This window comes from Corythoichthys intestinalis, chromosome 1 (assembly GCF_030265065.1).
Source record: "Corythoichthys intestinalis isolate RoL2023-P3 chromosome 1, ASM3026506v1, whole genome shotgun sequence".
NCBI lineage: Eukaryota > Metazoa > Chordata > Actinopteri > Syngnathiformes > Syngnathidae > Corythoichthys > Corythoichthys intestinalis.
In genome coordinates this window covers 30,940,724-30,953,718 of record NC_080395.1, presented here as the reverse complement: position 1 = coordinate 30,953,718, position 12,995 = coordinate 30,940,724, and the positions used below count along the sequence as shown (strand labels likewise).

The window sequence follows — 12,995 nt, the reverse complement described above, 5'->3', positions numbered from 1 at the left end:
GCAAAAGCAAAATGAACAGGAAAGACAAGATGAGACGAGAATACAATACGAAAAAAAAAAAAAACGGTGTTCTGCCAAGATGTGCTACACTGGCGAAACGTCCTACAAGAGGCAAATTTGACACGCAAAGTACTACCTTGCACTTTCAGCATGTTTTGTTTAGATGCATACAGACAGAACACACTAAAGATGCCTTACGAAAATACTTCAACGTAGTAATATCAAATAAGAGTGGTTTAAATATGCTACATGACTAATGTGGTCAACAAATCAACAATCTACTTTAAAGCTACCACAAGAAAACACAATGCTTAAAAGTATGAGAGGGAAACACATGCAAAAAGGATTTTGATGCAATGAAAAGGTAAATAAAAGACTCAATAAAAACACAAATAGTAAGTACTTGCCGCTTTTAAACGATGAGCGCATTTGTTGGACGTCTCGCTGTGTAGAAGGAATTGCAGTAACCCGGTAGTATTTGTCGACTGACAGTGACAGTCTACATCATCACCCCGAGCGTCCATTGCACGGTTAAAACATGGCACCCTCCGTAGGTCAAAACATGTACTATATATTAGTTTTTTAAATAAATGGCAATATTTTATGTGTTTCTAATAACATATTTTTAGTAAAAGAGAACAATTGTGGTTTATTAGAGCCTACAAGTCTTCAAGTCTGAGGTTTCTTTTAAATATTGAAAATAGTTGCTGGTAAAACTACTTTTAAGGGGATGTAGTAAAGTGCAAAGAATTCAGATGTATTCAACTTCAAGTAAATTCCGGTATGAGGTTCATACATTACAAGTGCTAATAAATGAACAGTTTGAGAAGTTAGTTTAAAGAACAAAAGCTTTTCAAATTATTTTTGAAAACATACTAAAAAATCCACGATCCAAACGATATGTTTTATATCCTTTGCTGTATTTCATTATCTTGCATAAACCTGCACATTGCCCTTTTCAAAACCTTTGCACATTCACTCAGATACCCATCACATTATCCGAGAGCATTACTCAATTTGAGACTCTAATTTGGAGTTGAATTGTAAAAATTGATGAGGGACTTTCATGAAGAGTGTGTTGCATGCAAATGTTGATGCTTACCACATAGGAACCCGGGAGCACCAAACAATGAACATAAAGCACTCACTAGCCTCTGGGGGAGCGATGCACTGCAATCAATCTTGCTGTTATTGCCTCAACCAAATGCAAGTTGTGGTGGTGCTATCTTCTATCGACATTCCATATTGCCATCATGCAAGTTATATTGGAACACAGGGTTTTCACATAAAAAAATAAATACAATTTTAAAAAATGCAACAAGCAGCAGCATGTAGCTTAATCACATCTAACAATATGTTTATGGCAACCTGATATGAATACAAATGAGCAAAGGGAGTTTTTGTGGAATGCATGCTGCATCCGATAGAGCCAACCTTCAAATGCGTCCTTCACTTTTGCACCTGCACGGAGTGCTTTTCCATGACTGACTTAACCCCCTGCAGGGACGTTCTCTTCATTATTCATTTTTCCAATTCAACATGAATTTAGTCACACATCTCTACCAAGTCCCATTGCTACGCTTAGTGGCTGTGTCAGTGTTTAAACCGAGCAGCACATTTGGAATTTCCCAGGATAGTATGGAAAACATTTTATCTTAAAGGAGACATATTGTGCATTTTTCTCACAAAATTTGAATAGTTCTTAGGTGTTTTCGTAATTTCCTTACCAGTCTTCTGTCAATATTCTCTGTCAATGAAGAATTATATCAATTATATCTTAAGAATCTCGGGAAAAATGCTCAGAAACATTTTCACGTTTTACAGCGGACGACAGCTGACCATAATTAAAAGTTTTCAAAAAAAAAAGCTTCTAACGGAATGACGTAAAGAAGTCATTACTCTGGCAAGCCCAAACCCGTAAGATTAAAATGAGGCAGCCTTGAATCCAGTGCAACACGAGCATCATCTGCGTCCTTGCTCATGTGAGATTAAACTGTGTCATCTCACCCTCCTCAATGCTGAAAAACAAGCAATGAAATCTTGTAACTGCGACACCTAAAACACAAAAGTTAATCATTGCAGGTGTCGATTGGATGTTGAGAGTAGATAGATACGTGTTGTAAATTCCCAATTCCAGAGCTCTCTTCCCAACAACGCCTCCTCAGTTTGCTGCATGAAAGTCAATATGCTGAAGGTTAATTCTCTCTAAATTATTCAGGAAAAGATTCGAACTGGTTTAACTATTTTCCTTTCATTTACAATAGGGCGCAATTTGCATACGCAAATGAAGAAAATGTGTATATTACATTCTTGGGATAGTATTTGTTATTTGAACATGGATTTGCATATATAATCTCATCTGTGAAACTACTTAAGTGAATGGAGAACATATATGGAATCAATGTAAAGTGACACCTAATTATTTTCTACCTACAATTAAAAACGTCACATTTTTTATATCTTAACCGATGACGTACTATGCCATACCAAGGATTTCCAACGCTAAGCTATTTATGACTATTCTTGCCAAGAGTCACCATGTGCCGAGGGGATGCAACTACAAGAAGAAACCAGAAGGATAGGAAGAGGGAAGATAGGTCAGATAGGAGAGTGGTAGGGAAGGTTAGTGCTATGAAAGTTAACCTGTGCCACCGGAGTTTGAATTTGAATTTCAAACACTGATTTTTTTTCAAGTATCAATATTTTGCAGCAAAAACTTCAATCATAAAAATTCTGCAGCAAAAAAATTTTAGCCGCAAAAATTAATTCACAACATCCGGGTAGCCAAGGAGAAGCATTCGATCCCCGTCTCATTTTATTGGCCGTCCAGGCAATCAAGTTAGGTTATGCTCACTTCACTGGTCATGTGACACAGACTCTAGGTTATACAGTATGTATCATCCCGTGGAGAAGAGGAAGTAGAAGAAGTAGCCGCAGCAGAAGAAATTCGCTCAGCCATTTCTTCATTGACAATGCCGACCTGAAACACATTAAAGTTGAAACCCAACTTAATTGCCTGGGCGTACTATAAAATGTGACAGAGATCGATTGCTTGTTCCTGGTTACCCAGATATTGCAACTGAATTTTCGCCATGGATTTTTTGTGGGTTAATTTTTGACTGTAATTTGATGCTGAAAAAAAAAATCTGTGTTAAATTTCCATTGACAAAAAAAAAATCTGTGTTAGAAATTCAAACATCGGTGGCCCAAGAAACGTTAGTAATATTTAGTGGGGAACCTAGTATTAGGACAAATCACCTCTGAGCAATAATGAGTCAAAATCCTACTTTTTACTCTTTAATCGACCTCTCCTTATTTATACATCACTTTCATTTGTCTTGCAAAATTATGTTCAATACCCAACTTAGTGATGTGGTAGATCATATCCTGAATTCCTTTTCTGTAGAGCCGGAAGCAGGAGATCCCACGTGAAGAGCAAGGACCATCCATCAAGAACCTGGATTTTTGGCCAAAACTCATCACCCTCATGGTGTCTGTTATTGATGAGGACCGGACAGCCTACACGCCAGTCATCAATCAGTATGTACAGTAACACACCAATCAATTAGCGGATTGTTTTTGTCGTGTAATTGATTGTGTTTTTAAGCAATTGAAGTAACATGGAGAAAGTCATAATTACTCCTGAATTGTCGTTTGTTTCTATGTGCACTGCGACTGGTTAGCGACAAGTCCAGGGTGTGTGCTGACGCTGATAAACTCCAATTCACCCCTGACTTTTATTAGTAAGAGTGAAATAGAAAATGGATGGATGGGTTGATTTTATTCCGTACTCAACTAAGGTAATTTAGTCGTATGGTCATTCCTACCCTCAGTGTTAAGACTTAATTGAATGACTTTTTAACAACGCCATTGATTAAATAGTAGATTGTAATTGCTTAGCATATGTTGTGCACGCCACGAAAAACAGTGGAATTCATTGTTGGGAAAAAAAAAAAATCATCATTTCTAATGCATTTCTGCCCCACTTATAAAAATTACATATCTTCTCATCCTTTGGTATGCATTCATATTTTTAGCTCATCTTCTGTTTCTTCTTGCATCTTGCTGATTTACGATGCTCATTACGACTGTTTATGCCCTGAGCTTCCTTCCCCTACCCACTCTCCTACACTGTCTAATGATAGTGCTACCATAATTGGATCTATTTTCTCCATTTTTCCTTTGCTGGTCAAAGAACATAATGACCCCCCACTGTTTTTTATGGTGAAACCTTAAAGTGGGTTTGATGCCAAATAAGAGGAAACTGCTAAATGTGTTAACAAGGCCAAAACTTTGAAAAGTAGGGTGTAATTTAACATTTCAACAACATTAGCAAAATTTGCAACAACAACGGATGCAATACACACCTTAGTTTGCGCTGAGGGAAAATACTTCCACACAGATTTAATATTTTGTTACATTTTGTTAAATGTTAAAGACATAATGTGTGTTAGAAATGAAAGGAAGAAGTAAGACTGTTCTTAAAGGTCTGTTTTTTTCCTTCGTTCACCACTCTCTTCATATATCCGCCTCCTCGTCTCACTTTGTGGTTATTCTGCACAGTGGAGCGATTATGCTTTTAGCTGAGGAAAAGTAGCAAGCGCGCACTTAAGATTTCCAGAAGAACTGACCTTTCTCCCGACCAGGGAGCTGTTCATCTATTGATGTCCACCTATCATTGTCTGAGGATATGGATAATTAAACCACTGACATTTCATGTTCAATTTCTAATTGCCAATCTCCAACATTTAAAGAAGCAGATTATTTGGCAAACAAGTTAGGTTAAATCAATTCAATTTTTTTTTTTTTTTTTTCATTATTTCACATTAATGTTTCCCCACTTATTTTAACCACATTTGTAAACAGCATATTGATCAGTTGTTGTTGTTTTTTTTTTTTTTTGCTTATTTGACTTAAGTACTGTATTTGTTTGTTAGTTTTTTTCTGTTTATATTACTAACTGATAGCACCATTTTACACTTCAAAGGGTATGATTCGATACAAAAACAAAGCTGCTGTCATTTGCTGTCAAACCGCTCGAAGTGTACAGACGCACATTCTGAGCTCCTGAAAGCACGCTTTAATGGTAGATTTTGGGAGCAACCTGATGTTTTTTTTAAATTTTTTTAAACTAATCTCTTTAAAACGATATATTGATTCTTGGTGAGAGCGTATCGATAACCTTTTAATGCTACAAAGTATTGCGATATATCACCTTAACGCTTGCAAAAAGAAAGCGCTGTATGAGTATGTTATCTCCCAAGGACAGGGCCTGCGAGGAGAAGTTTAAGAAATATAGAAATAAGCTAAACTCCCTACACCAACTTGGACATCAACTGATACAATGAACCCACTCAAATTGACAATATGTGAAATTCCATGGCAATCAGTGACTTTTGAATGATATGTGAAAAAAAAACAAAACAAAACAAAAAAACTGATAATAACTGGACTGTAACACATACATGCTTGACTGTGCGTGCCGAGCTGTTGGGGGACGGGTATCGATAAGCATTTGCTTTTTCTCGTCTTTCCTTTGTCTGTCATCGTCTTTCTTTCGGGCAAATTCCACACTCGGAACCTGTCAATGATTATGATGATGATGACAATGACAATAAATTCATTTATTCATTCATTCATTCATTCATTCAAAGACGTAACAGCTCGATTACGATTCAATTCAGTTAGGAAGCCATATAATGTGGGGAAAAATTGATTTATTTTTGTAATCTAGTATTTATTTTAAAGTTGGCCCTCTGAAGAAATCGCTTTAAACACCTAAAGGTGACTGCAGTCTTTATTAGAGGTGTTTAAAAAAATCGATTCTGCGATTTATCGCAATATTACATCTAGCAATTCCCATATCCATTTAAAATCGATCTGTATCGATCCTTAAATGTGTGTTTTTGGTAGTAAAAAACAATTCAGTGGCTGCACTTCTACTCCCGTCCAGTAGTTGGCAGCGCGCAGCAGCATTAACATTATCCTAGTAGAAATTAGTGTACGTTGTCCTCTAGTGGTTGCTCGGATTAGTCCTTCTATAAATCTAAAATCTTTGGCTTATTTTGGCCTTGACTGCAAAAACGGAGGTATGGAGTATTCAGAATCCTGCATTTAAGCAGGGTTGCACTAAAAAGAGAAAATATTACAATGAAAGCCATATGTTTTTCAAACATAAAAACATGTTTACCTGAGTGCTGGATGAGGTTTAAGGATTAAATTGATTTGAATGTATTTATGTCCATTTTGATTTATTTTTTCGAAAGTGATACAAAATCGCAAGAATTGTCTTCAAGTGTAGTATCGGGATGGAATCGAATTGTGACCTGTAAATTGTGATACGGATGGTATCTCCAGATATGAGGCAATACACAACCCTGGTCACTATAGTACTTCCTACCAGCTTGTACGACTGATCCGGTAATGCAACGAAGCAGGTGCAAGGACTGTTATTTGAGTACCTGTGGTGTTTTAAAAATCAAAACAACGTGAATTTTCAAGCAACTGATGACGAACGTTGTGATATATCTAGTGAACAACTTAACAATTGATGTATTTCAGGATTACTGGTGGATTTTGTATCGATTGAGGCGCCTGCTGTCGAGACATTTGTATCTGCTGCTTTCGCGAATCGTCTTTTGTCCCAATTCTAGTAGCAAAGTAGCAAGGCCTGATGGCATTCCAGTTTTCATTATAACAAGCTACCGGGTTGCCCTCCCACAAAAACAATAAGCCAAATCTGTTAATACTTTGATAAATTAAGGGTTTAAATTTATTTATTTTTTTTAAATAAAATGTCTTAATATTGCCATTTCTAGCAGATTAGGCCGCAATTTGTTGCATTGGGTACCTCGGCAACAGAGGTTGCGCTAGACTTTTTCGCTGTCTGTCATTTTGACTGACAGTGTCATAAAAATCCGGTCATAATCTATTTTTACCAGTCAATTACATTTTTAAAATGATAATAATGACATATTCTATAGTATTTAGTTTTCATTCATTTTTAATTAATATTCTGTCCGAATAAGCTTAATGTAGTGGAGAAAACTGGATTCTCGCTGATTCAGGTTGATTTTAGCTGTGTTCACGTCAGTGTGTTGGCCAAACACCACTTAAGGCCCACTCAAAGTAGAGGCAATCACGGCACTTGGACAGGTGGCTGGATTTCTCCTTTTTCTTTAATGCAAATCCTCTTAAATCAACTTTATACAGTCCATTCATCCCAACTGTCCATGTAGATGTGGAAATGGTTATATTCTTGAGTAGGTGTTTGTGGGTATATATGTGTGTATCTGTGTGTGTGGTTTATCTGTACAAAAGACATGAAAAGAAACAATAAATAAATATACATTGCTTAAATTCAACTTAATTACATTTAAACATGTAGATGGAATATTCGAAGTTAAGCTTGAACTATTTTCTACGCTCCAGCTAAGCACTTCCGGTTTCGGGAACTTATTGTGAAGGCGGATTCACTCTACTTCCGGTGCGCTATGCCGCAATTTGTCGCTATTTTAGAATCGCAGCATAGCAACACGCTAACGGACTACCTCGCAAAACAATCGGACGAACTATCATAACAACAGCAAAAGGTAATCATAACAAATTGTCTACGTAAATATGAATGCTGCTTGTGATACTCACTTTGCATTTACGCACAGCAATGAACAAACACACAATTAGACGCACGCTCATGTCGTGCATCCACCCGTGACTTTCTTACTATTGACATCCGCATTCTGGTACGGTGCATGCGCAATCCAACTTTTCACCTATTTACGTCAGCCAAATGTGGGAATCAAATGATGCTGAAGGCATTGAACGAGCAACTGTGAACATCTTAAGCAAACAATCACATAACTTTGTAGCCTTTTCTACACTTAACAAGAGGCAAACAGACAGCGGAGTTCACCAATAGGGAATGGGACGTACTACGTCATTGTTTGGACCCTCCTCCATGCTGGCAATATAATTCACTTCCGGGCCGGCAGAGTCAATGCGGATTGTAACGTGTGGTAGTGCTAAGCTAACTCTTTCGGTGTTTTAGAAAGAAAATATGGGTACTTATTGTTGCGTTACCGGGTGCAACAGCGTCTCCTACGACAAAAAAAGGGGTTAGGAAAAATGGACTCACTTTTCACCGTTTTCCTGCATGGAGGACCAAATATCAGATCACGAAGGTACGACGGATGGCTGGATTGCAGCGGTTCGTCGGAAAAGCATTTCTTATGATCATATTTCTGCTGGAATGAGAGTGTATTCCCCTCATCTCTACTCTTGTAAGTTGAACGATTTATCCGTTTTGGTTTCAATACGTTTTTTGTTTTTTTTCTTTACTGTTTTGTAAATCTGCCTCGGTAGCAATGCTAACCTACTCCTCCTCACCTACCTGTTGTGTTACTAGGAAAACCTGCATATGAAATGCTGACAACACATCCCGATTGGTCACCATATCTCTTCTTGGGTTATTCTGAGGTCAAGCGCACCACATCGGAGCGTTATGAGAGGTTGGAAAGGCGAAGAGTGCACGCTGAAACTTCAGTTTGCTCTGCTCTTACAAACACAATCCCAAGTGTTGTTATGAAAAGTCAATAAAATATGAATACCAAAACATGACTTGAACAACTTCTTGACAAACTGTAACTGCTTGTTGTTTACTTCAGGTCTTCATAATAAACAGGTGTAATAATTACAAAGTCAGGTGACTTAATTTTGTTATTCTATTTGGAATATGCATTGACAATTTTTGGACAGTGTTGTAGACAAGAACTGGGACTGATAAGTTGCAATAGATTTATTTCAAGTAATGCAATTTCTCCAATACGATATTTGAATTGACAGTTTTAAAATCTTTAAATTAGTGCAAACAAGGCCCACCCTCTGACGGTGGCAGCAAATATTATATAATTATAAGTAATACACAAATACAAGATCACAATAAACGTGTCTTTGTCAAAGCAGTTTAAAACACTATTTACTGGCCTTGGGTAAATTGCCAGACAGGATAAATATGTGCTTTAAAGTTCTTGCATTTCCATTTTAAGTATTGCAAGTACTAGTCTCCAACACAGTATTTGAACTGACAGTTTAAAATCATTTTAGTACAAAATGGCCCACACTCTGGCAGGGGGCAGCAAATATTATAATACATAATACATTATAAAAAGCTATATACTATATAAATACAAGATCACAACAAAACCTGTATTTTTCAAAGCAGTTAAAAAACATCCAGTGGCCTTAGGTAAATAAACGTGTATAAATATGTACTTTACAGTTCTTGCATTTCTATTTTAGGTATTGCAACTTTTCCAACACTATTTGAATTGACAGTCTAAAGTCTACATTATTGCAAATAAGAATATTATAAATTAAAAATAATAATAGAATATATAAATTCAACATTACAATGAAACGTGTCTTTGTCAAAGTGGTTAAAAAAAACGTCACTGGCCATAGTTAAATAGCCAGGCAGAATAAATATGTGCATTAAAGTTCTTGCATTTTACAAGTTAAAAGCCCGCAGTTCATCGACGAGAAGGGCAGACCCAGATGGCGTCTGCTGCAGGGGCTTGTTTGAGTCCGACACAGGACAAATGGAACCACTCCATTGAACAAATTTTCTTTGTCAAATGATCCAAGAAGAGAGATGGTGACCAATCGGGATGTGTTGTCAGCAGGTTTACCTAGGAACACAACAGGTAGGTGAGTCGTAGTAGGCGAGCATTGCTACCGAGGCAGATTTACACAACGGTGTAAAAAAACAAAAACGTATTGAAACCAAAAGTGGATAAATCGTTCAACTTACAAGAGTAGAGATGACAGGAACACACTCTCATTCCAGCAGAAATATGATCATAAGAAATGCTTTTCCGACGAACCGCTGCAATCCAGCCATCCGTCGTACCTTCGTGATCTGATATTTGGTCCTCCATGCAGGAAAACGGTGAAAAGTGAGTCCATTTTTCCTCACCCCTTTTTTTGTCGTAGGAGACGCTGTTGCACCCGGTAACGCAACAATGAAGCACCCATATTTTCTTTCTAAAACACCGAAAGAGTTAGCTTAGCACTATCACACGTTACAATCCGCATTGACTCTGCCGGCCCGGAAGTGAATTATATTGCCAGCATGGAGGCGGGTCCAAACAATGACGTAGTACGTCCCATTCCCTATCAGCGACGGGCAGACGTGCCGCTAGCAAAGCGACAAGGGCAGGACGAGGGACTTGCGCGCGGAAGTAAACATACGAGGAGAACGGAGTTTATTCAACATGGCTAGCGAGAGACAGACTTGTCAATGACTCGTTGTGTTTTAGCTTATTTAAAACTGAATTTACCGCGGATTGGAACATATTCTCGGCCCTCCCGTTCGCCATCCGTGTTGTTCTAGAGACGACTTTCGGCGCGCAAGAGTGACGTTGCTCGTGAAGAACACGTCACGCAAATAAACAAATCTGATTTGTCGATTGATTTTGTACCTTCTCGAGAGGCTGTGTCCCAGACTTTTCTCTCAGTGTTTGAAAAATACAGGGAGAACAGTCTGGCCGTGCAAGGCAAACACTCAGTTGCCTTAACATTTTTCCGAGTAAGGCCAACGACGTCATGCATCAAGAGAGACAATCGCTAATTAATATGCTCACTTGCCACCCTGTGGGTGTGAATTGCGACCTGTCAAAATGACGGATGGACTTCAGTTTTTTCCGTCACCGTTTTAAAAAACCGGTCAACGACGGAAAATATTCGGTTAACGCGACCCCTGCTCGGCAACCACATTGTGTCACAAAACCTTAGAGTTTCTTCGTGTGCCACTCACCGAAACATTTTATTTGCAGAAATGAGTTTGACAGGAATCCATTTCCACTAGGTTTCCGCAGGAGCTCAGCGTAGGCAAGATCAGCGCGGAGATAACTTGGAACCTCTTTGCCCTGGACATGAAGTACGCCATGGAAGGTGAGTCAAATTTCAAAGTTCAATAAATATTGAATTGATGTTTAGGGGCTATACAAGGTACCGGAAATCTGTGCCATTTTTGTTTTAGAATAAAGGATTTTGTTCGCCGAGCACAGATTAATGTGCTCATCATGTGACAAAACTGACAACAACACTTCCAAGACCTCAGTTCATTAACTGGTGGCATAAAATTATCATCTGCTTGTATTATCTTCACTGCCCACTCATTACACACTATTGATTCACACATTCCGTGGTGAACCCTCTGTACTTGCTCTGGTGAAGTCTTCTCTTGATTGTTGTCTATGACAAACATATGTCCGCCTCCTGGGGTGTGTTTTTGTTCTCATCAGCTGTTGTGAAGGTTTTTTTTCTTACTTGGGAAAAAATAACTTGAATAACTGAGGACTTTTCTTTATTTCCGTATTGATGTGTGTTAAGCAAGGGCGTAGGTTTGCATAGGGACATAACACAACCAACTTTTCAGAATGCTCACAAAATTTTTAAACAACCTTATATGCATGATATAATGAGTTCAGTTATGTAGGTCATTTAGATTGTCTTCCCATATGTTGTAAGGACAGAATTGACCCAACAATTAATGAGTGAATTATTTTCATTATGTTCTAACTTACATTTACCCCTTTTCACTTGCTGAATGTGCCGGTCCATTTTTCCACCCTCAAACGCACGTTTGATTGGCTGATGACCTGACCCACCCCTGACACACACACGCATGCTCACACCCACACAGCCCCGACAAAAATACATGTAGACAACATGCCGCCTCCTTCGAAGAGGAGGGATATTAGCTTTTTTTTTTTTTTTTTCGACCAGCAGCAGCCACTGTAAGTAATTTTGCTACTAAAAGTCTGACCTGCATCAGAGTTAGCATAACATTAAACTGTGTGAACTTGCTAACCTGCAAAACTCAAGTAGGAAACTGCTTAAAGAGAAGTGTCCTTCTGTTTGTGTTTTCTACTGTTAACGTTAATTAAACTGTGAGAAATGTTGTGAATTCTGCTGGAAACGATATAACTAGACAAACATGGGCAAGAAGCTGCTTAGAGAGAGAAGTGTGCTGCATAACCTCATATGCTGATCACACAACATAATATACTATATTATACTATAATTTACTATGTACATTAAAAATATATATATACTGTATATATACATATATAATATGTGTATATGGTGGAAAACACTTAGGTGACTTGGGGTCTGGGACCCCCGATTTGGCCAAATTTATGAATTGTCCGATATGCATGTGTGATATATCATTGGAAAGTTTAAAATCTCAATTTTGTGAAGGAAGAAAAATTGTGGACTGGAGGGCATTTAAAAAAAAAAATGTTTTATAAACAGTACAACCCTATCTGGAGGTGAGAGCACGCGAGAGCAGAATTACAGACGCCATGACTTTAACGAGATAATATCGTGTATTTACCTTGTTTCGATCCAAAAACTCCATGTCGCATGTATCACTGAGTGTCAAGACACAGCTGTAAATGGCCACAGCTGGATTTTGGCGGGATTTTATGGGTAAGACATTATAATATAACAAGGGTCGCCATGCAGAAATCGCAGACATCAATGAATAGTTGAGATTTTCTTTTTCATATATTTACCCTTTTAAACGTTTTTTTTTTTTTTTTTTTTTTTTGTCTTTGTTTGTATCGATTATCATCTAACATATCGGGAAAAATGTGACAGTAACAAAAAAATACAATTTAGCGATAGTTAGGAGGTAGATATCCGTGACATTTTACAGACGGCATTTTTTTCATTGTAACGTAATTTGTTTAAAAGTTTAAAATATGCGAGTGAGTAATTTTTTAGTGTTTTTTTTAAAAAAAAAATTTTAAACAAAATATTAGACATCAATTAATGATTCTATGCTAAAAATTACATTTGGAATAATAAATATAATTACTTACCTTGTTTTCATGGCTGGGTTGAAACAAAAACAGTTGCGCGACGTCTGTAAACGGGGGTTTCCAGGGTAAAACCGGCCAATTAAAAATAGTTTGGGGGCTTAATGC

At 37.6% G+C, this 12,995-nt stretch overlaps 1 protein-coding gene and 2 long non-coding RNA genes across 5 annotated transcripts in view; 2 read left to right on the top strand and 1 right to left on the bottom strand.

Moving 5' to 3' along the window:
* The window catches only part of LOC130919528 (protein unc-13 homolog C), a 291,333-nt gene that overhangs the window by 155,246 nt on the left and 123,092 nt on the right, over positions 1 to 12,995 (top strand). For all 3 annotated transcript variants that reach the window (XM_057842330.1, XM_057842337.1, XM_057842322.1), the window contains exons 17-18: positions 3,407 to 3,540; positions 10,865 to 10,950. In XM_057842330.1, the coding sequence (XP_057698313.1) occupies positions 3,407 to 3,540; positions 10,865 to 10,950 (220 nt within the window). The remainder of the gene's footprint in view (positions 1 to 3,406; positions 3,541 to 10,864; positions 10,951 to 12,995) is intronic.
* On the bottom strand, positions 2,682 to 7,907 carry LOC130919565 (uncharacterized). The gene is made up of 3 exons (XR_009064006.1): positions 7,645 to 7,907; positions 5,466 to 5,581; positions 2,682 to 2,980 (listed from the first exon to the last, which is right to left on the bottom strand). It is a non-coding gene; the product is annotated as an uncharacterized LOC130919565 (long non-coding RNA).
* LOC130919546 (uncharacterized) lies at positions 3,569 to 8,611 on the top strand. Its single transcript, XR_009063985.1, has 2 exons — positions 3,569 to 8,279; positions 8,405 to 8,611. It is a non-coding gene; the product is annotated as an uncharacterized LOC130919546 (long non-coding RNA).